General features: G+C 42.7%; 4 protein-coding genes across 4 annotated transcripts; 2 read left to right on the top strand and 2 right to left on the bottom strand.

The window, feature by feature from the left end:
• The first annotated feature begins 17 nt into the window (after nucleotides 1-17).
• Nucleotides 18-1,780, top strand: ccdc59 (coiled-coil domain containing 59). The gene is made up of 5 exons (XM_029462508.1): nucleotides 18-33; nucleotides 235-384; nucleotides 759-1,134; nucleotides 1,422-1,530; nucleotides 1,616-1,780. The coding sequence occupies exons 1-5, from the start codon at nucleotides 18-20 to the stop codon at nucleotides 1,778-1,780; spliced, it is 816 nt and encodes a 271-aa protein (XP_029318368.1).
• On the top strand, nucleotides 1,776-12,154 carry cracr2ab (calcium release activated channel regulator 2Ab). Its single transcript, XM_029461723.1, is given in 19 exon segments — nucleotides 1,776-2,591; nucleotides 3,220-3,587; nucleotides 4,882-4,993; nucleotides 5,197-5,386; nucleotides 5,516-5,662; nucleotides 6,547-6,637; nucleotides 6,771-6,866; nucleotides 7,351-7,538; nucleotides 7,801-7,872; nucleotides 8,013-8,061; nucleotides 8,169-8,251; nucleotides 8,594-8,629; nucleotides 8,631-9,168; nucleotides 9,343-9,481; nucleotides 9,973-10,054; nucleotides 10,906-11,020; nucleotides 11,208-11,309; nucleotides 11,390-11,466; nucleotides 11,578-12,154. Coding segments are annotated over 18 exon segments (2,358 nt in total). The 5' UTR covers nucleotides 1,776-2,591; nucleotides 3,220-3,434; the 3' UTR covers nucleotides 11,666-12,154.
• Nucleotides 12,155-12,304: 150 nt separating this feature from the next.
• prmt8b (protein arginine methyltransferase 8b) lies at nucleotides 12,305-23,002 on the bottom strand. The gene is made up of 10 exons (XM_029461725.1): nucleotides 22,396-23,002; nucleotides 21,640-21,864; nucleotides 20,228-20,383; nucleotides 19,690-19,753; nucleotides 18,930-19,072; nucleotides 18,496-18,583; nucleotides 17,442-17,557; nucleotides 15,904-16,054; nucleotides 13,151-13,272; nucleotides 12,305-12,923 (listed from the first exon to the last, which is right to left on the bottom strand). Exons 1-10 carry the CDS (start codon nucleotides 22,462-22,464, stop codon nucleotides 12,840-12,842), a joined length of 1,218 nt encoding a protein of 405 aa, XP_029317585.1. The 5' UTR covers nucleotides 22,465-23,002; the 3' UTR covers nucleotides 12,305-12,839.
• A 2,456-nt stretch (nucleotides 23,003-25,458) lies between these two features.
• Nucleotides 25,459-26,562, bottom strand: LOC115028112 (tripartite motif-containing protein 29-like). The gene has a single exon (XM_029461533.1). It carries the CDS (start codon nucleotides 26,549-26,551, stop codon nucleotides 25,799-25,801), a length of 753 nt encoding a protein of 250 aa, XP_029317393.1. The 5' UTR covers nucleotides 26,552-26,562; the 3' UTR covers nucleotides 25,459-25,798.
• Between the last annotated feature and the right edge of the window lie 347 nt (nucleotides 26,563-26,909).

Genomic DNA, 26,909 nt, shown 5'->3' with positions numbered 1-26,909 from the left:
GAAACTTGTTCGTGTATATGGTTGTCTACCATGGTACACATTTATAAATGTCCTCGTATTAAATAAATTGCCTCTGCAAATAAAATATTTATTCATCATAATTCGATGCTCCGCGATCAATTTTTCATGTCTCCCTTGAACGCGTCATCACATCGCGTCTGTAAGGAAATGGCATGCAGCAATCCCGCATGAGTGTTGTAAACATTTCACTTTTCCTGGCAAGATTGAACTAAAAATGGACACCGACAGATCAAAAAATTAAGAATAAGAAGTTTACCGCGAAAGATGGTAACTGGAAGAAATCACAAAATAACGCACATGGTGTCAAGAAGAAGAGGAAATGGGTCCCCGAGCACAAAGTATACGAAGGCAGTGTTAAGGAAGGTACGTTTTTGCTAAAACACAACTCACAGCTACTCTGTAAAAGTAGTAAGGAACAGTAGTAGTTAAGTAGATAATTGAGTTTGATTATTCACTCAGCTGCAGACCGACAGTCAACAGTGAGGCACAGACATCTGCACACATACGCAACTGTCTTTCTGGATAGGCGTATGACCAAACTCAACTAAAAAACTACTCAATTTAAAATGGCATTTCTACGTTAAAAACTAGTTGATCCTAGTTTAAATCTTTTTTTAATGTATTTTTCAAAATATCTCTGTTTTCTAATAAATTCGGCATATAAAGGTCCACCAAGCAACCCTTTATTTAAATTTCAAATTACTGTTTCATGGTATGCATTTGTCTTCTGTCTCCAGGTCAGGGGTTTGCTTTAAAAAGAAAGGAAAGAGTCAAACATGAGTACAACAAGCTGCTGCGGAAGGAGGAGAAAAAGAAGAACAAACCTGTGCCCAAAGTGTTTTACAAGGAGGAATACCCAGAACACCTCAAGCATCTATACATGGCCGAGGCAGTGAAACTGAAGAACGAGGCCTGGACCAATAGAGTTAACAGGAGTATGCTGAGAATGAAAGCGCAGGATAAGGGAGAAGAGACGGCTGAAAATGATGATGATGATGATGCTGAAGCTGAAGCTGAAGCTGCTGATCCAGATTCAGAAGTTACTGGTGGATCTGAGCAGACAGATTCTGGCACTGGGAACCCTGAACCAACAGCGGCCTCAGAGAAAGACAGGTGAGAAAACATCTGGACTCGCTGCTCTAAAACATCATTCTCACATGAGATGAGCAGTTTAACCTGAATTTGTGAGATTTTGAGTGAATTAAAGTAGTTAAATAACTTCCCCAAACTGTGATTAAGGTGATGCACATGGGAGAAGAGTTGTGCAACCTGGGTTGAACATAATCACGATAAGTGGAAACATGAAAAAGCCTAAATTGGAGTTTAGTTTCATTACTTGTTTTATTGCAGATTGACAAACATAAGAGTAATACTGCCTTTTTTATAATGTTGTCTTCCAGTCTTCCAATGAGCAACCGCATGAAGAAAAAAATACAGAAGAAGACGTCCTACCAGAAGTCAAACGAGGAATTTGAGACATTCGCACAGAAGCGTAAAAGGAAGAAAGAGGTGAAGTGTTTCTCTTTATTGTTAACAATTACTCACAAACTAAAAAAGTTCACAAATTAAATTTTCTTTTCTCGTGTAATCACAGGAGTACCTGAGCAGCAAGCAGCAGAGAGACGAAGCCATTCAGAAGTACAAACTGAAAAAGGAGGAGACGTTTCAGATGCTGAGCAAAAAGACCAGGAAAGGACAACCCAATCTGAACCTCCAGATGGACTATTTGCTTCAAAAGATCCAAGGATCTGGGAAATGACTCCCCAAGTCAGAGCTGATGCTGGAGAGTTGATGAGAAAGGACTGGGCCCCGCCTGTGTTTGACTTGTTTTGAAAGATTACCTGAGGACAATCAGGATTGTGCTTTTGCGGTGCGCTATACAGAGAGTGGTTATCTCAAACCAGTCTGCATCTTTACTTCTGCATTGTGTGTTCTTTTGTTCAGTATTTTTGCACCTGGAAAAACAAATTCTGTCGATCATTTTAATATCAGACCACAAGATGGCATCGTACCACCTGAAAAGATGGGAAAACGTGCTTATGTAAGATATTTTTAATCAATAAATGTGTTTAGTTTCACGTAAAGGGCTGGTCATTTCTAATGGCCAATACATTCCAGTTATAGCTTATTACTAATGACATGAAAAATAATATTTAGCAATAGTTTGTTAACCCTTTTAAAATGTGTAATATTCTGATTCAACGTTGGTAATGCCATGCTGCAAGCAGCCCCTTTTACTGTAGTAATATAAACTCTGTAAATAACATTAAACTTAAAGATGCATGTGGGCTTGAGTCCGCTGTCGTCATAGTTACAGGCGGTGCAAACATGGTGCATGCATGTAGCCCGCTTAAAGAGGTTTTCCCCCCTCTCTTTCTCTCTCATTGTGGGACGCAGGCTGAAAAGCCTCCGGCCGCTTCCTCATGACATCACATGGTTGCAGAATGACTTCTCTAACATTCATCTGTGAGGCAAGACTTCCTAAACACAGAGCGCGGCCACTGCTCTGCTGATACCGAGAAGGGAAAAACCAAACTTCCTTTTTCTCGTGCTCATCAGGTGTTAGAAAGGTAAGACTTCTTCTGCTTCTGGTTTATTCAAAGACGCCATTTGTACGTCACTGCAAAGTGTGTTAAAGCTGCGTATCTGCTTAAAGTCGGAAGTTGGGAGCAGAGCTTTTCTTATCCTTCATACTTCATATTTAGAAGAGTGTTTGTTGTACAGCAGAGGGTAACACACTTGAGGCCTGTGCATAAAGGGAGTGTGTTTGTGTTTTAAGGATATGTAACGTATTTAATGTCTAATTTACAGAACTTAAACATTACGTTTTGTATGCTCACATGAGTTAGTTAGTTCATAATCACGTATCTGCCTCTCGGCCCACAGGCGCTAAACGGTGCAGACAAGACAGTTGAGTCGTAAAGATGTGGCAACAGAAGAAGAAACATTACAGCTCTAACTGCAGCTCTGCCTCTTGGTAACGAGTCTTGCAGGCATTACGCTGTCATGTGTTCTGTATGCCGGGGTATTAAGATAATCCTTTACACTGTGTTTACATACCTTTAGTGAGGTGCTTGTTCCTGGCTTATGAGAAAAGGGGAAGTAGTGAATACTGTTCTGATCAGACACTAGTTTATCTAAAGTGTCACCTTTTTAAGGTTGACTGCTGTATTTGTACTATTTCTCTCTGTCTCACAGGAGCCGGCAAGCAGTTTTGAGTATATTCATAAACCGCTAAGTTATCAGTGATCTCATCGTCTGGTGCCACTTCCTGTGTCGTAATGGCGACTGTACGAGCCCCACAGCATCGGATGCAGGGCCAGTGAGGAGGCCTCATGTCTGATTCCACACCTGACTTGCAAGTGAAACACATGCTGCTTCCACATCCTGCTGCTCCTTAAAGAGTCCCAGACATGGAGGAGGAAGGCAAGGTTAACGGCTTTGGACTGAGTCCGGGGAGGAGGCGCTCGGACTGCGGTCGAATCGCCCTTCTGGACAAGACCAAGGAGTTCTTCCAGACCTGCGATGTGGAGGGCAAAGGCTTCATTAGCCGAACCGATATGAGGGTTAGAGAAGCTGTGTGTGTGTGTGTGTGTGTGAGGTTAATTACGTCTTCACATTAGGGCTGCAACAAACAATTATTCTCTAGATTAATCGATTGTTCTATAAGACGTCGTGGGAAATGTTCACATTTGAGAGGCTTAAAACTGCATCTTCTGACATTTGTGCATGAAAAATCAAAACAGTTTTTTTTCTGTCCCGTCACCATTAGTCGACCAATCGTTGCAGCTCTATCACACACACTTAGAAATCTAAACCGTCCAGTTTATCAGGAGAGATTGATTGCATGATTTTAGAGCTGAAATTTAGGATTATTTTCTTAAAGATAATCTGCTGAACACTTTATTGATTGATTGATTAATTAATTTGTCTTTTAAAGGGTCACAAATGTGTGAAAAGCTCAATGTTATATCTTGAAAATGTTTTTATTGTCCCAACAACAGCTCCAAACCCAAAGAGATTCGAGTCCCTATCAGAAGAGACCACAAAATATAGAAACAATTAATTTTTTTAGAGGCTGGGAGCATCACATTTCGGCATTTTTCCTAATAAATGATCAAAAATGTTTTAAGCAATCAACTAATTAAGTAACGGACTAATTATGTCTGCTCTTCGTGAATCCACATTTCCTTTTTTAAAGCACAAACGCACCCGTCACACTCATTCTTCAAAGTCTCGCATTCTTTCTGTGAATATGCACCGCTGCTCTGCGACTGCATTAAGCCTCCGCTGAGAACAATAGGTCGAGGGGACACGCAGCGACTGTAATGACGGTGATTCTGAGGTTCACGTTATATCACCGTTGTTAAAGGAGCTCTTCGCCCACTCGCACTCGAACTGCCTGTGAAGCGGCAGAGTAGCTCCATTGATGGAAATGTTTATGAGTATAGGTTCATCTCACTCTCTCTCTCACACACAATACAAACGGGAACAATACACACAAGCCTCTTCTAAAGAGTGCTAACAATGTCTGAGCTGTGTTGTCAGGTAATTAGGACGGAGGCCCTTGAACGCATCACGCCTTTTGTTTGTATTCAGGGTTTCTAAGAAAAGCTCTCTTCAGTGACACATAAAACAGCCACTCTGTGCCAGTGCTCATAGGTGTGCTTGAGCTATTACAACACAGAGCCTCATATGGCAGATTTAAATCTAAAAAGCTGTAGGTGACATGTTTTGATTTAAATAATAGATTTATAGATCTTACTCCTAGCCGCGTACATCGCCCCCACTAATTCCTGTTGAGTTCAGCTCAGTGCGACAGCATTTTAAATGTCCCGTGTGTTTATGTTTTCCCGGCAGAGGCTCCACAGACAGCTGCCTCTGTCTGCGGAGGAGCTGGAGGACGTGTTTGACTCTCTGGATACAGACCACACGGGTTACCTCACGCTGGAGGCATTCTCCTCCGGATTCAGTAGGTCTCCTGCCCGGCAGAGGCCTTCACTGTACACAGCTTACCTTGATCTAAAGTTGAAATGACAATCAAGTAGAAAGGAACTCTGAGATAATCTCTTTCATGGAGAATAATACGCATGTTATTCTATTAGTGTGTTTGAACGCTTGAAACGCTGTAGGGCTAAACGGGAAAGAGGACAATTGGCTATATGTTTACCTCAGGTCAGTTCCTGCATGGCCGGAGGATCTCCGTGGCTGATGAACAAAATCCGGCCCCCGGCCCCGTCTTCAGGGCCAAGGAAGCCTTTTATCAGAGCCAATGGGAAGCCAAGCTGTCGGGAGTTGAGGACGAGGAGGAGGGGCACTTCTGTATGCTGCTGGAAAGCCTGGGAGCCAGTAATGTGTTTGAGGAGTGAGTGCAATCTCTGCAAATCCATATGTCCACATTATGCTTTGGTGTGTTTGGCAAATGAAAACCTGCCATAATTCATACTTGACACAAGAAACCCTTTCTGTGTCTTCGGCTGTCCCGTCTCTCCAGTCCAGGCGAGGTGCGCAGTCTTTGGGCTCGGCTCAGACGGGACGAGCCTCACCTTCTGTCCAATTTTGAGGAGTTCCTGGCCAGGGTCACCCACCAGATCAAAGACGCCCACCAGGAGAAGAAGGAGATGGAGAGCGCCCTCCAGAGGTAGTACACACAGGCACTTGTGTCTAAAAAAAAAAAAAAAAAAGAGAGAGAATTCAAATTTGGACTTTTACACTTTTTCTTGCAAAGTGGGACTGAAACAAATCAGGATTAAAAAAAAGAGACACATTTCTCAATTGTTTCCCACACTTAAAGTGTTTAAGTATTGTACTTTATGTAACATGTCATTAGTCGTGTAAAGAATGTGTGACATAACCGTGTGTGTGTGTGTGTGTGTGTGTGTGTATACCACTACCCCACACTGGGCCCGCAGCCTATAAGTGTTTGCATGGATTTACCTTTAATTCTCAAAAGTACAACCCCTTTATCTGTGTCAAATGACCACTAATCTGAAGTCGGACCACCTTCTGCTGTTGTGGAAATTCCATGAACACTGGGGCCTTAGGGGAGATGAAAAGCAGTCGGGCTTTTTTTAGTTTAAACAGGAAATATCCTACAATATATACAAATTGCAGGTGTCAGTGTAACTATAATGACACAGTGATTTGGGCTTGTTTGTAAAGCACGCATTAGTTTTCCCGTGGTACTGTGTTGTTCCTCTTGACTTTACTAATTGGCTGTTTGGGTCTTAGGAATTGTCAGAGGGAAAGTAAATACCACTCTGTATCCTTTTGAAAATGAAGCTACGTTGTGTGACTGCAGGTGTGTGTGTGTGTGTGTGTGTGTGTGTGTGTGTGTGTGTGTGTGTGTGTGTGTGTGTGTGTGTGTGTGTTCAAGTATTTGCACGTAATTACAGATCCAGCCTTAAGCTGCACTGAGACAACAATGGCGTTCTGTTCCCCCGATGTTGTATTATGTCACACTGCGTGTCTTTTATCAGTTTTACCGTTATAACTGTAATGTCTCCGCCGTCCCCTCGTGTGCAGGAAGTCTGCAACGCACGACAGCGAGATCCGGTATTTGTACGAAGAGATGGAGGCGCAGATCAAAAACGAGAAAGACAGGCTGGAAGTAAAGGTACCATCACAACCGAAAGCAAACACCTCTGGTGGCAACAAAATAATTTGTTTATGTTTTCTTCACCGTGCAGAAGTGTTTAAGTCGGGAGCGGATCTTAACCATGTGACCTTTTCTTCTTCTGGCCGTGCAGGACTCTGAGCGTCTTCAGTTACGCAGCCATGACCTGGAGCACCAGCTGTTTTCTAAGGAGAAAGAGCTGGATCATCTTTTCCAGAAGCAGAAACGGGTGAGTGCATGTTTGCAAACACGTCTCATGATTTAAATATTAAATTACAACAAAATCCCTTCACACAGAAATCTTAAACATTCCTTTGGAAAAAAAATAAGATCCTATTCTTGCACTTAAAATAAAACAAAATGTTGAAACATTTGCCAAATATGTAATACTCTAAAATGTTAAAAACATGAAAAGATAGATCCATCTCTATAGAAAAGAAAAATATGTAATGTATATTATGAAAAGTCATTTTCCCTTTTCTTTATAAATGAATGTTTTTCCAAAATAAAAGCCTAAGTCAGTGTGTGTGTGTGTGTGTGTGGTTATGGTAGAGTGTGTAGATGGTATTTCTCCTTTGTGTTGTAGGGAGGGATTTAAACGGCAGCCATGCAGTTCCCTCTCCACTGTACATACACTCAGCCAGCATTAGTGCTTTTCATTCCTGTGCATATCCCGCCCCCCCACCCCCCCCCCCCCCCCTCTCTCTCTCCAGTTAGAAGTCCAGTGCCACGAGCTGAACAGTGAGAAGCAGGAGAGCCACGTGGAGAACGTCAAGCTGAAGATGACCAACGACGAGCTGTCCCGAACGCTGGAGAGCACCAGCCAGGACCTGGGGATGGCCCAGGAACAGCTGACCATGCTGCAGGACGAGGCCGCCCGGCTGCACCAGGAGAAGGAGATGTGGGTATACACACCCATTACACGTGTTTGTTTGTAACAATCATTTAAAAGGTCAAATATGTAAGATTTGTAAAAAAAAATCCGACGAGGCCTATGTTTAGATACGTCGTCTGCAATGGCGTCGTATCCCGTCTGCGCATGCAGTCGGCTTTGGGGGTGTCTGCCAGAAGCTGTCCTAAACTGACCTTTATCCAGTTTTCAAATCACTTTTTTACGTTACATTTTTATAGTGTTGCATCTTTGTCATTCTGTCTTGTGTCAGGGAGATGTACAGAGTAACTGAGGGGCTGCAGAGAGAGAAGCAAAGTCTCATGAAGCAGCTCGACCTCCTCAGGTACAATCAGTAGTAGTTGGATTTTACACTCCTAACTGGCAAAACTCACAAATCTGGTTGCAAAGCAAGTTATAGGTTTATAAAAAAAGAAAAGAGAAAAGCTTTTTAATGCATTGTTTTCATTCCATCTCTTTTCCCAGAGAGATGAACAAACATTTGAAAGATGAGCGAGACATATGCTGCGGCGTAGTGAGTATACATTTTATCTGCAGCGTCTTATCATGGCATCACCTGATTGATAAAATACTTCTGTAACACAAACCCTAGCCCCCTCCCCCCCCCTTTGTTTCAATAAGCCTCGAACATCACTCAGAAACAAGCAGAAGCAGAGAGCGGGCCTCGCCAATATATTCGATGACGCCAGCCAGCCGGCAAAAAGGTGATTTTCATTTATCTTCCAAATACTCTTTCACACAAATCATTGTGTGCTTCCTGTGTGACAAAGAAACATTTCCGCCTCAGTGTGCTTTGAAAATCATCAAAGGAGGAAAAACAGAGGATATCTGATTCTATACACGTACAACTATCAACTGAATGAACTTTTCTTTGAGTGCTTCGGCCTCCCTGCTGTCATCTCCTGTCAAGTGAATTGACCGAGTACATCCTCTGTTTCTCCCGTTTTTTAAAGATCCCCACTGTTGGTGGATGGGTCCTACCAGTCTCTGGAGGCCCTGCCTATAGAGCACCTTCATATCGTCTTTGTTGCTTCCTCCTCCTGTAGTGAGGACGACACCACCACCCCCGCCTCCACTGCTAAGGCCCCCTGCGTGCCAACAGCGCCCTGCTGCAAGGAAAAACTCCGGCTTAGCCAACGGTTACGCCAACCCCGCTCCACCCAAAGTGCACGACGTGAAAGCAAAGGCCAAAAGGTCCCCGGGCAAGATGGCCGCCGCTAAGCGAGTGGCGGGGAAAGACAGAGAAAGAGCGAAGAGAGTGGAAATGAAGAAGAAGACAGGGGTGGAAGAGGAGGTGTTGGACGCCCCTCCGGACGGGTGGCCCCTCCGTCGCGTCATCTCCATCGAGGAGGACCACCTGCCCCACCTGCTCCTCGGAGGGCCTCAACTGTTACTGCACCAGCTCAGTGAGGAGGAGGACGACGATGAGGAAGAAGAGGAAGCTCAGAGTGACACTGAAACAAGTGTTGTCATGGCGGTAGACCGCTCCGCCAGCCGCACCTCTAACCACGTCCCTGCGGCGGCAGAAGCTCCTTCGGCGGCAGGGAAGCCCCGCTTCACCCGCGCGAAAAAGACGCCGACGTCTCTAAGAGGACAGCCCGTCGGGAAGGAGACGCAGCAAGTGTGTACACAACTTCAAATATGTTTTAATCGCAACACATTCCTCTGAAACATCTGAAAGTACCTCAAATGTGGACTTAAATACAGTCCTTGAGTGAATGTACTTAGTTACAGTCCAGCACTGCCACATTAATGTCTGTCCCTCTCTCTCTAACTGAGTTTCTATCCGCTCCAGAAGACACACGAAGGAGCGCTGTTCGCCCCGGACCGTCTCTTTAAAGTCGTCCTGGTTGGAAACTCGAGTGTAGGCAAGACATCCCTGCTGCGCTCCTTCTGCGAGGGCCGTTTCCACCCCTCCACAACTGCTACTGTGGGTGAGAAGAGAAACATTGTAATAATATTGTGTTGCGTGTGTCACAGGCTGTTTTGAACTCACTGGAATGGCGTGTTTGTGTGATGCTAACACAGAAGTTCAGAGGGTGACTTAGCATCACATGAAAGGGCTTGAGAAGTCACACTGCCTGTCTGAGAGCCCTGGCACACATTGTACTGCAGATTATGTCTGTTTTTTTTCTGAATTTTTCTCCTTGCTTTCATCTTTCCCAATCCTCACTGGAGCAGAGTTATCTCCACTTTGCCCCCCTTCTCCTCTGGAGTGAGGCACAGTCAGTATCATGACTCGCCAGACCCCCTAGTGGCCGTTTCTGTCTTTGTTCCTCTCTCCAAAAACAAAACGATGAATAGAATCACGTTTAAATTAAATACGAGTGTAGCCACATATTGTATCATCGTCACGATAAACCTTCCACTAAGAAATAATGAATGTATCCTGGTGATATGTTATTGATCTTCGTGTCTTGATCAGGTATTGACTACAGTGTGAAGACACTCACACTGGACAATATGCAGGTAGCCATGCAGCTTTGGGACACGGCAGGTCAAGAGAGGTGAGTTTATCGTTTCTATAATCTTCTTTCTTTTTTTGAATAGTGATCCCTTACAGTAGTTACTCTAAATAAATAAAGAAAAAGAGAAGTATAAAACAACTTTATATTAGCTTCTGTATATTCGTCCCACCCCTAAACATAATATTAATAAAATGAATATAATATTAGTAATAATATGAATAATAATATGAATAATCATATTAATAATATTAATAATATATTAATAATAATATTAGTAATAATATGAATATTATGAATAATGATATTAATATTACTAATAATATTAATAATAATATTAATAATAATATTACTAATATTAATACTATTAATAATAATAATAATAATAATGATACAAATAACAGTGACAGTATGTCAAAAGACATAGAAAGAACACTCTTCAAAATAAATTACTAAAATATACTAAATAAAATAAATGATGAATTATTATTATTATTATTAATAATAATAACAATATCACTATTACTTGTATGTGCTTGGAAAATATATTAAGTGTGTTTCTCTGTACTACTTTAAAGAGTGTTATTCCTCTAATAGTGTGTTAGCGTACTACAAGTATGTTAATATGAGCAATACTACTTAAAATGTTCATTAGTGTGTTTTAAACTACAAAGTAACACATAATAGTGAACCATTAGAATATCATTTAAAAGATTAGTTGAAATTTACGAGCAACTAAAGTGCATTTCTGTGTACTATTAAACTATTAAAAGTCACTTTTGAAAATATCTTTTCGATACAATAATACAGTAGTGGTGTTAAGGTGCACATAACATGCTAGTAGTTATGTGCAGCAGGTCGCTTGTGGTGACGGTGAACTGTCATTGCCGCAGGTACCGCAGCATAACCAAGCAGTTCTTCCGCAAGGCAGACGGCGTGGTGGTGATGTACGACGTCACAGTGGAGGATAGCTTCAAGGCCGTGCAACCCTGGCTCACCAATGTCCAGGTCTGACCTTTGACCCCAGGAAGTCCTCTGGAACCCGTGTTTTCTTCATGTATTGAGTTGGAGGCTTAAAGTGGTTCATTCATGAAACATGGATTTTATTTGAGCTTTTTATACTTAAGCAGTATTTACAGGTTTATATCATTTGTGTCTATTTCCTATGAAAATACTAAATCATACTCTTGTTCAGGAAGCAGCAGAAGAAGGGATCCCCATCCTCCTTCTGGGAAACAAAATGGACATGCATGGAGACAGGGAGGTGTCGTTCAAAGAAGCCGAGCAACTGGCTTTCGTGAGTTCAATTCGAAGCTTAAATGATTTTAGTTAACGTGCTCGCACGCAATCGTAATTCTGTTTCGATCCCCGTGGTAGGAAAACAAGGTGATGTTCTTCGAGGTCAGTGCCTACACTGCCAAGAATGTGACAGAGTCCCTGACACACCTGGCCAGGTATTAGCAAAGGCTGCGAACACACATGGCCTTTTTTTTTTTTGTTCTTCCAACTTTGTGTCAGGAAAGTGATCTGTGTGGTAACACGGCGTGTCTCTGTCTTTACTCAAGAGTGCTAATGGAGCAGGAGGACAGGGTGAGAGACGCCACGGTCGTTCTGAGTGCTCAGCCCATAAAGAAGAAAGCCTGCTGCAAGTGAAGTGAGCACTCAATTTGAGTTTTAGATCACTTTTCGCAGAGTTATAAGACAGAAATGAAATCCTTCTTGGACTTTATCATAGAGTCTTTTAACAAGCGGTTCATTTTTGCCCAGAAATGCGTGAAGGACTGTCTTGCCGATGTGAACATGAAAGCTACTGTCAAGTTTAAATAATGAGGCTCAGAGGAAGCGTGCGTCTTAATAAAAAAAGGTGCTCCCATTCCCTGTATAAAATGCTGTGCTGCCAAATCACAGTAGTGATGTCTGTGAGATTTAAAATAGAAACATATTCTGTATTATAATTACAACCTTCCTCATAAATGTACTTGTTAGCTTAACTTCTCTGTATATGTCTGGCGTAGTATGTTAATGTAGCTCTATTTTATGCTGAGGCTTGAAATTAAATGAATTCTAATTTATTAAAATAGCTGTTTTTAAATGAAAAATCACGAGAGAGAGAAAAACAAATCAGATTCTTTGCTGTTTTATTCATCGTGTTCATCTTTCTTTTTTCACATTCTTCGTTTGTCCCATCACAACAAAGCGGTACATGACATATTGCATCTTTTGTTTGTTACTGTTCTGTTTTATTCTGCCACCAAAGTTACATTTTGTTCTGAATTATCCTCAATGAAAGAAATAAAGAAATGTCATTCCACACCTTTCTGAAATCAATGACGCAAAACAAATACAAATACTTTCACTTGCAAATCATAAATAACTCAAATGAAACACTTGATTACTGCACCCTCTATACTATTACACACTGCATAATGAATCCTAACAAATGGTGACCGTGCTGTAACCCTCTGGACATCACGCAGATCAATGCTTTTCAATTAGCTGCACTAACAATACAAAGACTCCAATGCTTTTTATTTTATACTCAAAATGATACAATTTCCAGAACCTAGTGAGAGAAGAAATCAAGTTCATTTAGGATGTTACATTCAACTACGTGCCGGAGTCAAGTTGGTACAGGTGACGGCACTATTGCTGATATTGCTTGCCCTTTTCCGATGACATCACTTAGGTGCTGGCATGATGGCATCCGATCAGATGCGTGTGGTCGCCCTCGCTGGCCAACTGGAATGCTTGTTGGAGAGCGTGTGCGCCCTCTCCGAGTGTGTTCCAGAGCGGCTGAGGGGAGTCGGTCGGTCGGTCGTTGTTGCTCCTAACGCATTTTGTAGTCGTGGGAAATGGCGGCCTCGCATAGCTGTCCTTTAAAGTCTAGCTCCAGGGTGAACTCCAGGTCACGCTGCAAAGGATGCAACCATTTTTAAGTGAATTAATCTTTACATTGGAATTTAACATTTACCCACGTTGTGTACTGAAGTACGACATTGAGTAACCTGCATTCAGTCTTTCCATTTCATTCTACTAAATGATGCACGTTAGCTATTAGTTATGTTACAAATGATGAAGATGTTGCAGATAAAACTCCAGAAATGTAAACTCAAACTATTATTGCATATTGTGGCTTACCACATTCTTCTCATTGGGCCTGACGGTGATACTGCCGAAGATCTCCTCTCCCTTCTTCACAGTCAAGTAGTCCTCTAAGTAAAACACTGTCTGCTTCCAGTGTGTGCTGGCAGCATCTGGAGCTGAGGTCGAGGACGGGAGGGAAATATGCACATGAGTGAGAGGGAAGAGGGGACGGAGGTTAAAGAGGACACGAGTGAAGCAGTGAAGGAGAGGAAAGAGACGTTCAGGTTAGAAATGTAGAAAACGTGCTGGTTCCGATGGGCTCTCGGCCCCCCCGGCGCATGTTAACATGGAGGGAGAAAGACAGAGGCTGATGGGAGAACTCCTTCAGTGATGCTCGGCCTCAGGCCCAACAGACTCTGCCAAACATAGAACCTCCTCTACACAATATTATGTAAGCGCTGGATGCATGAATGTATTATCACAAGCTTACATAACGTCCTATAATAGGCGTCCTTGGCGCCGCGTTACCAGGAGCGCTCGGTGATTCCGTCGGCGCGAACAGCGACTCGGCTCGGCTCATGTAACACCAGCCGAGTGTCGCCAAGAGCTCCGACGCTGTGAAGTGTGGTAGCTTCTATTTAATGGACATTGAAGTGCTGCTTACAAATTCTTGGCTATTGGAACATCTGATAGATGTTTCACTGTAGGGTAAGCCAGAGAATGCAAACTCAACCTACTGGTTGCACCCTTGATGTACTTTTGTTGTGTCTTCTGTGGACATCAAAGCTGAAACCTTCTCGTGGAATCCAGCCATGAGGAGGTTTTTGGTTTTATTTGCTCCCCTGCCTTTGGGATTTCTGCCTAGCTGAAACATTTCCAACAGTTTCCCGAGTAGTTCCTGTAAAAACTGATCACAGCGAGTTCTGTGATATAGACTATATGATATTTATTAATTATTTCACACTAAAAGCTTATGACAATATATGACTATTGACATATAAATAACACTATCTGTCAATTATGTAACATAAGATAATTAAATTACTTAGGCCAATTTAAGAACATGGCGTTGTGATCTAGGCAATTTTAAACCTGACTTAGTCCGGAGTACTTCTGGAGAAAGTGACTTAGGGCAAAACAGTGCACTCCTTTTATTCCCACTACTGTGGCAGACCATGGGGAAGGGTCCGCCACAAACAGTTTGAAATGCTAGCGGAGCACACAGAGACCGTGGATGGTCCTTTAATTCAACAAAGCAAACTCAAAGGTTACAACTTAAATCACTCTGAGCTAAATCAAACAAAGGGCAGGTAAGTCAAACACTGAGGAGGTTTGTGCCTCTCCTCACGTCTCCCTCCAGCTCTTCTTTGCTGGGTTTTTAAATTGTAACTACTATTTCCATTTAAAACCATTTCTCCCCTTCACTCTCAGTCATCTTGATTGATGCCTAATTATGTTGCAAATTGTGGAAGAACTGATGACAGTCGACGGGCATGACATGTTTCATGGACTGAAGGTCCTGGGACTTCCTCTCTTTGATCGGCAGAGCGTGTGGAAACATTCTGATCCATGCCAGCAGCTTATTTGGCACCTGTAACCTCTGTGGCAGTGCATCCCACGCAGAGTTCTCCGAGAAGGACACCTTGTAATGGACCTTACCATCACTGCTAAACTGAAGAGCCTGCAAATGATGTACAGTCGGATCTCCAGCTTGTTTGCCTGCTCTGATGCTCTAGAAGTACGAGCCATTCCACTTCAGGAATTCATCATGCTTGACCACCTTCACATGGTAGTGTGATTTTTGGACACAGCAGCACGGCTTGCAAGTCCAAACGTACTTCTCATTGTTCGCAGAATCCTTGTTGTGGGATTTCTCTTGCCTCGCTTCATCTTTCTGGCTCACACGTGCAGCTGCTTGTTGATACTCCCAATGTCGAAGAAAGGTGACAATAAGTGTCGATGAAATATTAAGAATTGAAGCCGATAAACGCAAAAGTTACTTTTCCTAGTAGCGAATTACTTTTTATAATTATGCAGTAATTGTAAAGTAACTGTTGTTACTTTTTGCAAGATTAGATGAGTCTTTATTGTCCCAGAGGGAAATGTGTTCATGCTTCATGGAGCTACAGGAGCTATTTTGTATCTGTAATCTGTAAATAACTACAAAACATTTATAGCCTAGCCTATATTACAGTAAACATTATCACTTAGCAATAGGGGACGAGCCCTGAACCATGGAAATAACTTCATTTATCTGGTAGTTTTTCTTTCTTCTTGAAGCAGCTGCCATCTTGTAAAGCTTGTAAAATGTCCTAAATCATAAGACAATGTGATGTATTGCCTGAGTCACACTAACGGTAGGAACAGCATTATCTTTTCAGTTAGGACCTAGGCATGTTTACCAGAGGTGTTCAGCATCATGAGGAGATGATTTAGGCAAAAAAAACATTTTCCTCCAAATGTGACTTCGGCCATTAGTTTAAGAAGGTGACGTTATGTAGAGCTGCATAACGTTTTGGGATATGCAGTATGAAAACGCTGTTGACAAACTAGATTGACATAAAAAAAAGATGTTCTTATAAAATCCAAGCATCACTTTGCATCTAACTTCTGCTGACACTGAAAAGACGCTCTCTGTCTCTTGAGGCTCCACAGACCATGGACACGAACATGGACTCACTATCTGGCAACGGTTTCTGCTCTAATTTCAAAATTGGACAGATTCCCATTAATGTGTGTGATTTGACAATGTCCGGTCTCCCTCTCCGTTTCCCCTTGCCTTCTTTTCTTAAACAGACACTACTCACCGGTGGAGAAGCCGGTCTTCTTGTGACACTTGGTGAACTCGATGTTGAAATAGGTGACCAGGGCGTGGACGTAATCGTTGCGCTGGATCTGCAGACAGAAGGCTGAGGTGAAGGACAGATCCTCTGGCTTCACAGTGTAGATGTCCACTTCCTGCAGCAACAACCACAACAAAAAAATGCAAACATTTACTTATCTTTGCTTTATTTCTCGGAGCTTTTCAATTCATGAAATATCACACGGCAGTAAAGCAGCACAGCACATGTACAAGCACACAGACATACCCAATCTGTCACCCCCACGTGCCATCTCTCACACACACATTTATATGTCAATCCCTCTTTGATTATTCACCAGTTATTGTGTATGTGCGAGTGTTTGTGTGTGAAAGCCCACAGGTTGAATCACGGCTGGCAAAACTGAGCCTGCTCACAGTGCACATGCTGTGTGGGTGTCCTCCCTCGAGTCTGCAAGGGAGGGAGGCTCTGTGTGTGTGTGTGTGTGTGTGTGTGTGTGTGTGTGTGTGTGTGTGTGTGTGTGTGTGTGTGTGTGTGTGTGTGTGTGTGTGTGTGTGTGTTCACTCGAGTCTAAATGATGAATATGGCTACAAATGTAAGTATCATATTTTTGTTAGCTGGCAGGCATCGCCATACTTGTAAACTAGGAGTGCAGCCGGTCATGGATGTAGAGGATGTTGTATTTAAGGTCACACTGCAACCTGTTCATCTCGCCCGGCCTATTATGCTACAGACCGCTCGGCCGTGTGGCGTCAGCGTGACAGATTGTGATTTAGCACTTCTGTCCTTCCCACTGATAGCAGGCCAGTGTCATATACAGCACGTTGTAGCAGGAGAGGAAAAAAATGTCACCGGGAGCAACTTTGTAATCATAGCGTGTGAGGAATGAGTGACAGTTTGAATTAATACGGGGTGACGTTGCTGCGGGGAGGGCTAGGGGAGAATAAGCCTTAAATACATTCATGTGGACAGTAAGAATGAATTGTCGGACCAGCGTGGCACTAACTAACTAACTAACCGCCCTGCAACCTGCAACATAAATCCCCTTCTTGAATCCAAAAGGAGGGTTGGTGCTTATACAAGCGACGGAGAACCCTCTGGTGACTCGATGGCTGCTCTTGTGTGACAGTTCACCATCGCGCAGAGGGAGAGACAGAGTGAGAGCTCCGCATTCGCTCCGACTAGTGAGGCATGACATTGCTTAAATCAGAGAATGTGACACGAGATGAAGGGCAAGCATGGAAACAGAGCTACAGACTATTACACCTCCCCAGAAACTTCTATTATGTGCTAGAAAACAGTCTCAGCAGACTGTTCTGAGGATTGATCGCCGTCTCTGACTTCTTTGAGGACGCATGTAGGTGGTGGCGGAACAAAGCGGATGAAACACCCTCTTGCTTGTTGGGGTGAATGCCTCAAACGCCTCTTTTCAGGGTGTAAAACAATATGTGATGAAAGGCAAATGCTTGAGGTACTCCTTCACCACGCATGTGTTCATGCACGAGGGCATGCAGTGGACTCACCTTGAGGAGGCAGGCGTTAGTCACCACCTGCTTTTGATCCACCATATCCACCAGAGGCTCTCTGATGGCCACGTTGCGAATGCAGCTCATGTCGAACCCGTACACGTTTTCCCACCCTGTGTGCGCACACAAACACAACATTCTGAATTGTTGTATCACTTGCGAAGCTCTGTTCTCTCTGTTCTTGCCAAGCTGTCTGCAAAAAATAAAAAGGTAGGAGAGATAATAAAACAAAGCACTTAACCCGACCAGGAAAACCCAGTCCCAGAACTCACACTGTCTTTCAGCCGCTATGTGGAGAAAGACAAGGTCTCCTTGAAAATAGACTCCGGCCTCCTCCGCCTCCTCCACCATGTCTGGCAGACTTTTTATATTATAATTTGGGCCCACCGAGAAGGCTTTCCCTCCCCCATTCCCTCTGTCCCTCCACTCCACCTTGCTCTGTCAGAGGGCCAAACACTAAGTCTGAACGAGGAGAAGGTGGAATATGCCACCGACGCAGAGGGAAACTAAAAATAAGAGCGCGAGGGTTTGGGTCGACTGAATTCTTTTGGGATTTATGTGAACGCATGGACCTTTATGCGCGTGTGTAGATGTAACAGAACAGAGAAGGCCACCTGTGCAGCAAAAGGAAACTCAGTAGGAGTTATAATTCTGTGCCTAAGCACAAGTGTGAATGGCACCTTTTAATATGGGCGCTTTGATCTGGATCACAATGTGCAGCTCAGTACCTGCTGCTGTACATATTTGAACACATGGAGTGAGTTTAGAGCAGTGAATGTACTGTATGCTTATTAATACCTGCTGACCTCAAAGCCAGGACCTTTTATTAAGGACATACTGATTCCTAACAGATTTTTCACATTTTTCTTAGCTGCATCTTATATAAATAATGCCTTATTAGGAAGTGGAATCATACGATTGTATAGCTAACTGGAGTTTGATTTGATTTCTTCTGCACAGTGATGATTAATAATGCACTGCACAGCTGAGAGTGAGGCAAAGAGAGACGAAACACGAGAGCAAACAAAACAAATCTTCCATAATTACGCACAATGAATCTTGAAGTCCTTGTACTGCCTGTCTTCAATGGCTACCACGTAGAGAGTCGCTCTGTCAGGGAACATCAGGCCTCCGGGTTTCTGAATGCGAAAAGAACTTCAGGTATTAATGCGCACACACACACACACACACACAAAAAGGCCATCCATCCCCTTTATTGTTCACACACCTGGCATGTAATGTAAGATCACGTAAAAGCCTGAGGTTAGAAACCAGATCGTTCATGTGTGACCTCAGCATCTGGGCAGCAGACACATGCACACAAGCGTACAGTAAATCCTCTACTTCATCACTGTCTGCTGTGTTTATGTGTCAAAAGCCTTTTATTTGGCTATCCAGCTACACACACACACACACACACACACACACACACACACACACACACTAAGCCCAGCCCTCCCCAAGCCTCCAGCAGCACCATCATACCAGCCACTTGTCCCTGGCGAAGATGACGGTGTTGAGCATGGACTCGTAGAAGAGGCAGTAGCCCATCCACTCCGAGATGATAATGTCCACCTTCTCCACGGGCAGCTCCACCTCCTCCACTTTGCCCTTGAAAATGGTAATGACTGAGAGGCACAAAAAAACAGCAGGCAACAAATGACTTCACGGCTTCACGTCTTTATCTCTTTGCAAATGGGACGATAACTCTCATCTCACATGACATTGCTTTTATGACTTCTTTTATGAAATCTGTAAATGACCACGTCTTAATTACTACGCTCGTCGCATTGCCTCACTATTTTAGGCATGAATTTGTTTCCTGTTCTGCCTCTTCGACTCATGGTGTGGAGATACTAGCAGATATATTTGAAATAGGAAAACGCAGCCATTGTTCAGTTATTATTTGACGAGTGGGTTTGAACCCTTGTGCGTCAGATGTGCAGGCTATGTAACCCGCCATCTGCTGCCAGTTGTCCATCTGTGAAGTTCGGGGAGGCATTTTACGATGGTGATCAGCACCAGAGAGGGACTTCTGATTGATGGCAGGGATTATGGTTATTTGACATCAGAGGCGAGAGCTGCCAGTTAACCATCAGAACTGTGACTAACATTGTCGGGTGTGACGGTAATGTTGGAAAAAAATGCTGATTTTTCACGCTGCTTCTAATCCAGATGTCACTGCACTGTTCAGACACATGGATATGAGAAAAAACAATAGTGGTGGAAAACCACTTGGACTTACCATTGTGTAGGTGATTTGACTTGATAATCTTCTCGGAATATTCGGATATGCTTGAACATTCAATCTGAAACAAACATTATGGTGTATATTAACTAACATGTTCCCTCCACACGCTAACGTTCGCTCATCTCAGACCCCGTGCAGCATGCAAACTAATACATCACTTTGCTCTCCCGTCCATACGTGTAATACAGTACATGAATCATACATAAGTGTCAGAGACACTGCGGGCAATGTCTAACCAGTGATTAACAGTCGTGTTCTAAAGGGAAGCCAGATGTCTCTTCTTGCCTCTGTCTGAAAGAGATTACCGATTGCTCGCCAGAACACAAGAAACTGGCCCTTAAAAAGGGAATGTGTTGGTGCTTGATATGGAGAAATGAAAGGCCACGGATGAAAGATAACGTGACAGCAGAGCCAGATATTTATTTTGACGCTGAAAGGATGTGCTGCTTCTTTCTCTCATGAAGATTTAATAGCGGAAAGTGTTGGATGATTCCAAAACGAAGGAAATAAACCGTGTATCTATTTGTCTTACCCCGTAGACGTGTTTGGCGCCGGCATTTGCGGCAAACATACAGAGGATCCCCGTGCCGCTGCCGACATCCAGGACGATTTTATCTTTGAACACGTGCTTGTTGTGGTACATGGCGTTCCGGTAGGTCAGCGTCCGCACCTCGTCCTTCAGCATCTCCTTTAAATTAAAGATAAAAGATAAAAGCTCAAAGCTGCGATGCATAATGATTCTTGCAGACTTGAATTACATGCAAAGCACTATAGCTTCTATATTGACCTGGTACAGACTACCTGAAGAATAGAGTGATTAATAAATGCTCAAAGGAATACATAATACACATAATGTTAGATAATGAGCGAGAGAGAGTTATGCATATTTTCCTCAGCGTGTGAATACATCATTTTGTTCACGTATAAAGAGGTAGATATGGCAGTATTTAGGCCAAGAGCCTCGGTAACGGTGGCAGAGCTTCTTGAAATAGACAGTAGTACAAAACAAAGCCTTTGGGGACGGCCTGATATCCATCTCCCTGAGCCCATTCACACATCCCACTTTCCGCGCTTTTGCACTCCTCTAATCAGGACACTCTCTTTGTGTGCAAGCTGACAAAAAACCTGACCCACATGCTAAATCTGGGCACTTTCAAACAGGTTTATATGTCCCCAAACTTTTCCACCGCTCCTTTGCAGATCAAGGTCATTAGCTAGAGTGAAACTCTGCAATTATATTTACCAGTTCACTGGCTGTAAAAGACACACAGATTGTATTTCATTTACGGAATACTGAATATGGACTATTATGATGCATCTGGATTTCATAATGCTAATGGGAAAGCCTCCTCTTTTGTTAGCTAAGAGACACTCTCCACTCTCCACAAGATCGTAGGTGGACAGCTGCCTCTGATGTTTGTGTTTGGAGTTTATTCTGATTCAGGGGAATCATTACATTTGAATAAAGTGTATGTTTTACTTGAAGAGCTAAAAGCAGCTTCAGGCTTCTGAGAGATGGTTGCATCATCGTGCTTTTGATGGTATTTAGTTTCATACTTTGTTTAAACTGGAGGACTGAGAGCTCCCCTAGCTTGTATTTGTTTTGTTCTTTATATCTGTTGTTTGGGCTTAGACTTGGCTTTGGTACTTTTTCTTTACCATTGATATTCAGATCCAACGAACTGAGACTTTGGAATCAAGTGTCTGTATACAATAGTTTCTTAGTTATGAATAATATATCATCTATGACGGGAAAACCACAACCTAAATGAAAGCCTATCTGTCGGTGGGATTAAATCAACCGAGGTGTTTGACACATCCTGCCGACAGAAAGCCAGACTAACAGGGTTGAAATTCCTTTGGCAAGTTAAGGAGCATCAGGTTAGACATCTGGTGTCATTATTTTCCCCTGCTCATACATACCAAGCAGCCTGGCTTGCCTACCTCATGGATGCCAAAGTGGGCATAAGAGTCGAAGTAGTAGTCCCGTGATGTCATTTCCTCCGGGCTCATGAACTTGGCAATCTTTCCCCGACCAGGACAGGTGGCCAGGGCTGCTACATGAGGTGTATGGGGGACGCAGGGCACATGGTGGGTAGTAGGCACTGGTTTAGACAGTGGGGAGGGCTGAGCAGACTGAGAGAGGGGGGACGTGACAGGCTGTTGCCTCTGTTAAGGAGGAAGAAAGAAAAGGGAGAGTTCATATCAGGATTTAGAAATGGCATACAAGCCCTGCCTATAGGTTAACTAATACAGGCAGATTCAATGCATTGCAAGTAAAAATGGATGCATATAATAAGCAGATAAGAATGATTCGACATTATACACACAGGATTCTCAGAGAAGCCGGTAAAAGATGCGGGTTCCGTTTCAGCACCAAGGACAGCAGACACGGTCACGTTCAACACGCCCATGCATCCAAAGCATTTAACACAACTGCAAAGCTTCTGAGTGAATATTACTATTTACAATTACAGCGGTTTACTTAAATCAACCCATAACATCTGCAGGACAATGCACTTTGATTCACGTGCACGCCACGGTGCAACGATTGATTCTAAATGTGGTTGCGATGACGATATGAAAAGCAAAGATGTGTACATAATATTCAAGTCAAATGTGTTGCCACCATAAAAAAATAAGTATACTGAGTGTCCCGGTCCCGCTATTGCCGGGAGCAGGACAGCACAAGGTGCCTACCTCCGAGCTGTCCGCCTCCGCCATCTTCCGCCGTAGCAGCAAACAACGCGACGAATGCCTCAGTCCCATGAGAGCCGACGAGATTTTAGGCTACAACTCTTGTAAGTGTACCGAGGATCGGAAATCTTAACAGAAACGTGTCAAGAATAACACTAAAACCGCCGGATGTGTGTCTGGAATACACATAAAGATGAAAGTAAAAAAAATAAGAAACGTGTAGGTATCACAGTTTCCACTGAATTAAATCCATTCCCCGAGAAAAGTTGTTAAATTGATTTGCGCCAACAATAATCCATACTGTAAATGTGATACAGGTTGTTTTAGTGGAGGGGGGGGGGGACGTCTATTGGCTTTTGCTGCGGCTAAAAGGTTGCAGGTTTGATCCCAGCAGGTGTCCATCAACACCCGGGAGCCCCGTTTAGGTGTCCTCGCGCAAGATATAGAAACCCTATCTGCTCGCTCATTTTAAATCTCTGGGTATCCAAGAAAATGTTAAGTGTCACCCACAACCAAAAAGGGCTCAAAACAAAACTCCACAGCCGATAACGCGTCTTCTCCTCTACTTATCTCGGCATCCCTTGACATCTCTCTGCATTGAGACTTGCAGACTGAAATGGTTATCTTCGTGTGCGCGTGTGGAAAGTCCTTTGCGTAATCCCGAGGGGTTTCCCGGAGACAAAGTTAAAAGGGGTACGCTCTCTGTTCTGTGTGTGTGTGTGTGTGTGTGTGTGTGTGTGTGTGCACTACCGTTACACACGAGCCCCTCATTTGACGTGAAATTAATCGTGATATAAAACACATCACAGAAACGAAAGAGGTTAAATCTCTGCTTCCCGGGGACAGATGCGTCCTCGCGCCAGACTTCCCACCACAGAAGCAGAAACCCAGCTCTCTGGCAACCAATGAGCCGCTCGCTTATATAACATAGGTGTTTTATGTGTTGAGAAAAAATAAACTAGCCTACGTGTTAATTTTTCACTATGTGGTGCTATACTTATAACTACAGCTAAATAAAGTATAGGCTATGACATGTACAGGTTCCAGTGGCCCCTTACTGAACATTTCCGGTGATGTATACCATGTAAAGAACCGATGAGCTTCAACAACGTCACATCACATTGTTACCTGAAGGGAGTTTTTATTTTATTATTATCTTGTTACTGAAAGCTTTTTAAAAATACTATAGAAAAATACAAATAAAACAAAGAGGATAAAACATAATTTAAAGTAACTAAGTACATTGACACAAGTACTGTAATCAAGTAGAGAAAGAATGTACTTTTTAATCCACTACATTTATGTATCAGATTGTTATAGATCACCCAGCAATATATTAAGTAAAACTAGCTGTACTTTGACTAACTGCAACATTACAGCACTGCTTACATATTAATGCAACAATAATAATGATCCAAAAATATAATATTATAACATAGAGCTCTTCTACATTACTTTGGATACTTGAGGTATATATCTGTTGCTAATACTGCTGTATTTTGACTACTAAATTAATGGAGGATTTTTGCTGGAATTGTGAGTATTAAATGAATATACTCTGACAAAATGTATCAGTATTAATGCCCTTTTAAAATCACTATGATAGTTTACATATACGTCCACACAACATACTGCAAATCATGTGAAATATATCTCCAATGTTGGATTTCCATTGTCTGTAGCGTACCGTTGATGTCTGCATCTGCATCTTTTTCATTCCTAACTAATTTCATGCTGTGTCAAAAGACTCAGTTGTAACCTACTCTGAAAAATATTACAAGACATTTGTCACTAAAGAAAAAATGGGCTTGTGTCCCATTAATGAAATACAAATACAAAACACCAGGTTTTAATCCTGGATGAGCTCCATCAGTGGTGCTTAAGAACATCGGCCCACGCATCACACTCGAGAATGTGTTCGCTCTCTTTAACACACACACAAATCAGTGTGGGGGCAGGAGAACATAGGCAAGAGTTAGGAGTGAAAGCAGTAAGCAGACTACTATTGACTGTCTTACAAAGCCAGGGCTCACTAAGATTGATTTCTACTGGTGGCCTTGTGGTTAGATCTAATTTAGATTACCTTAATGTCACATGTTCAAACCCCTCGACATCTATCTGTCTTTGTGCAGAACGCTGAACATGCACGCTTCTCAAAGAGTGGTGATCATGCCTGCTCTTGTGCTGTAATCCCTCGAGTAGTGAAACGTGTACAGGCACTATAATAATAGAGGTATTCCAATCAAGGCTTGTAAATGCATCCTTATGAACAATTGCAATGTCTTGTTGTATGGCAGTACGTCAATGAGCAAGAGTTGTCCACAACTATGAGTTTGAGAATGTGACAGTGCGTCCAGTTAGAAATTCAAATTCACAAAAAACAGTGTAGATGTGTAGTTTATTGAAGCCCCCTTGTCAAATGCACAACATCTCTTCATTTCAGGCAACTGTGAATTACAAAGAAATACAAAAACAAAGAATTTACACAAACTAGTCTTTTCTTCCCAGTTATGTCCCTTTCTGTAACTCTCCTTATAATAAATCATACTCAGGGACGTGGATGTATATACAGTAGGTCTTGATTCGAGAGGCAAAACATGCATACACTTTATTGCATACAATTTATTTTAACAATCAGAAATATGCATGAGAGCAAGATAATATCTTCACAAGGTAACATTACACTACATGATATAACATGATAAATGACATTGATAACCTCAACCATCGTAACAGGATCTGACAATATTACTGAGCAACATTAGTTTACATCTACACATGTACAGTAAAGTACATTGTAGACAGAGAAATATATGCAATATAATTCTTCTTTTACATATATATCGTGGATAGAAAGCAATTTAGATAGTATCTGTAATATAGATAATGAAGAGGTTAGTTTGATTACCAATACTTTTTATTTAAGTATATTAATAGAGACCAATGTCTTCCTGTGGTCTCTAAAGAAGTAATGAACTCAGTGTGTTTGAGATACAGGGGTTATGATGAGAGGGGCACAGTTTATTCCATTTATGTTGCTTTGAGTGCAGAAGTATGGATAAAGTTTCTCTTTAAAGTGGCAGCCAGTGTAAGAATAGATGTGTGATTTAAAATTCACATCATAGAAAGAAACCACTCCCTTGTTATAGTCCACAAAGATGCCCACCTTCTGAAGCTGTTCTTTCACTGTGAATACAACCTTCCGTGAATCCTGTACAGTAATATATACCCTTATCAAGCCTAATGTTCCAGAAACCATTTTTTACTGACATATCTACTTCGTTCTTTCTATCAACAGACTCTCTGACCACTCCAACAATCCATTCAGTTTTTCCTTTCACTTGCACCTCATAGTAAAACTTCCCTGCTGTGAACCCCTCCTTTGTCAAAACTTCTCGGATACAGTTCAAATCTCTTTGGATTGGAGGGAACATTCTGTTTTGTGCCTGCATTCTCTCACTTGTTTTCCATCCTGGCTTATGACAAGTGTGCAAAATGCTGTGTCAGGGTCAAAGGTCAAGTCCACTGCATGTTCTCTCATCCTTTTCATTTTGATCTCAGGAAGCTCCTCCACTATTTCATCAACTCTCTGTTTCAGCAGAGTCACAGCACTTCTCGCTGCCTCGAAGCACACATCGCTGTGAACACCAATGTTGGTCCAGTCCTTTAAAGGAGAGCACAAGGTTGGGAAGCTCTGGAGAAAATGATGGTGATCCTCAGACAGTGACAGCTGCTGCAGGCGGCCGCTTCTGCTCTCGAGCTCGGCGACTTCCGTCCTCAGTTCTGTGAGAAAACCTTCAGCCTCCTGCTTTGTTGCTCTGCATCTCTCCTCAATCACCTCGACAAACTCGGCCTGGCTTCTCTGCACGGAGCGGATCAAGTCAGTGAAGACCTGCTCACTGGCTTCTTTCTCTTTCTCAGCTTCTCTCTGGCTAACATCAACTGAGTTTTCAATCTCAGCTATCTTTTCAAACCGGCATTGCTTCATCTTTAGGATATTTGCCATCGTCTCATCTTTTTTTGCCATCACTGCTTCATATTCTTCCTCAAGTGGGACAACATTGTGGCTCTTGTGATCGTTTTTGAAACACAAAATACAAATACAGGCCTTGTCAGTCCTACAGTAAAGTTCTGTTATCTTGCTGTGCGTCTTGCACATTCGGTCATCAAGATCTTTCACAGGGTCTAATAATGTGTGGCTCTTGAGACCTAGCCACTCTCTGATGTGGCTCAAGGTGCACTTCACAGAAAGACACCAGACAGGTCAGGCAAGATTTAACTGCATTTTCTTTCACCTCAGAGCAGATATCACAAAGAACATCTGCTGTTCCAGGAAGATGTGGTTCTGAAGTTGAAGCTTTGATTTGAACTAATGTCTTTAACTCATCAGCGAATTCAGACACGACAGTGTTGACTTGGAGTTCAGGTCTTGGAGAAAATGTCGTTTTGCATAACGGACATTGGTAAACGTGACTTACGTCCCAATCGTCATAGATACATGCAGCGCAGAAATTGTG

The sequence above is a fragment of the Cottoperca gobio genome, chromosome 23 (genome assembly GCF_900634415.1).
Source record: "Cottoperca gobio chromosome 23, fCotGob3.1, whole genome shotgun sequence".
Lineage (NCBI taxonomy): Eukaryota > Metazoa > Chordata > Actinopteri > Perciformes > Bovichtidae > Cottoperca > Cottoperca gobio.
This window is presented reverse-complemented; position numbering and strand designations above follow the sequence as displayed.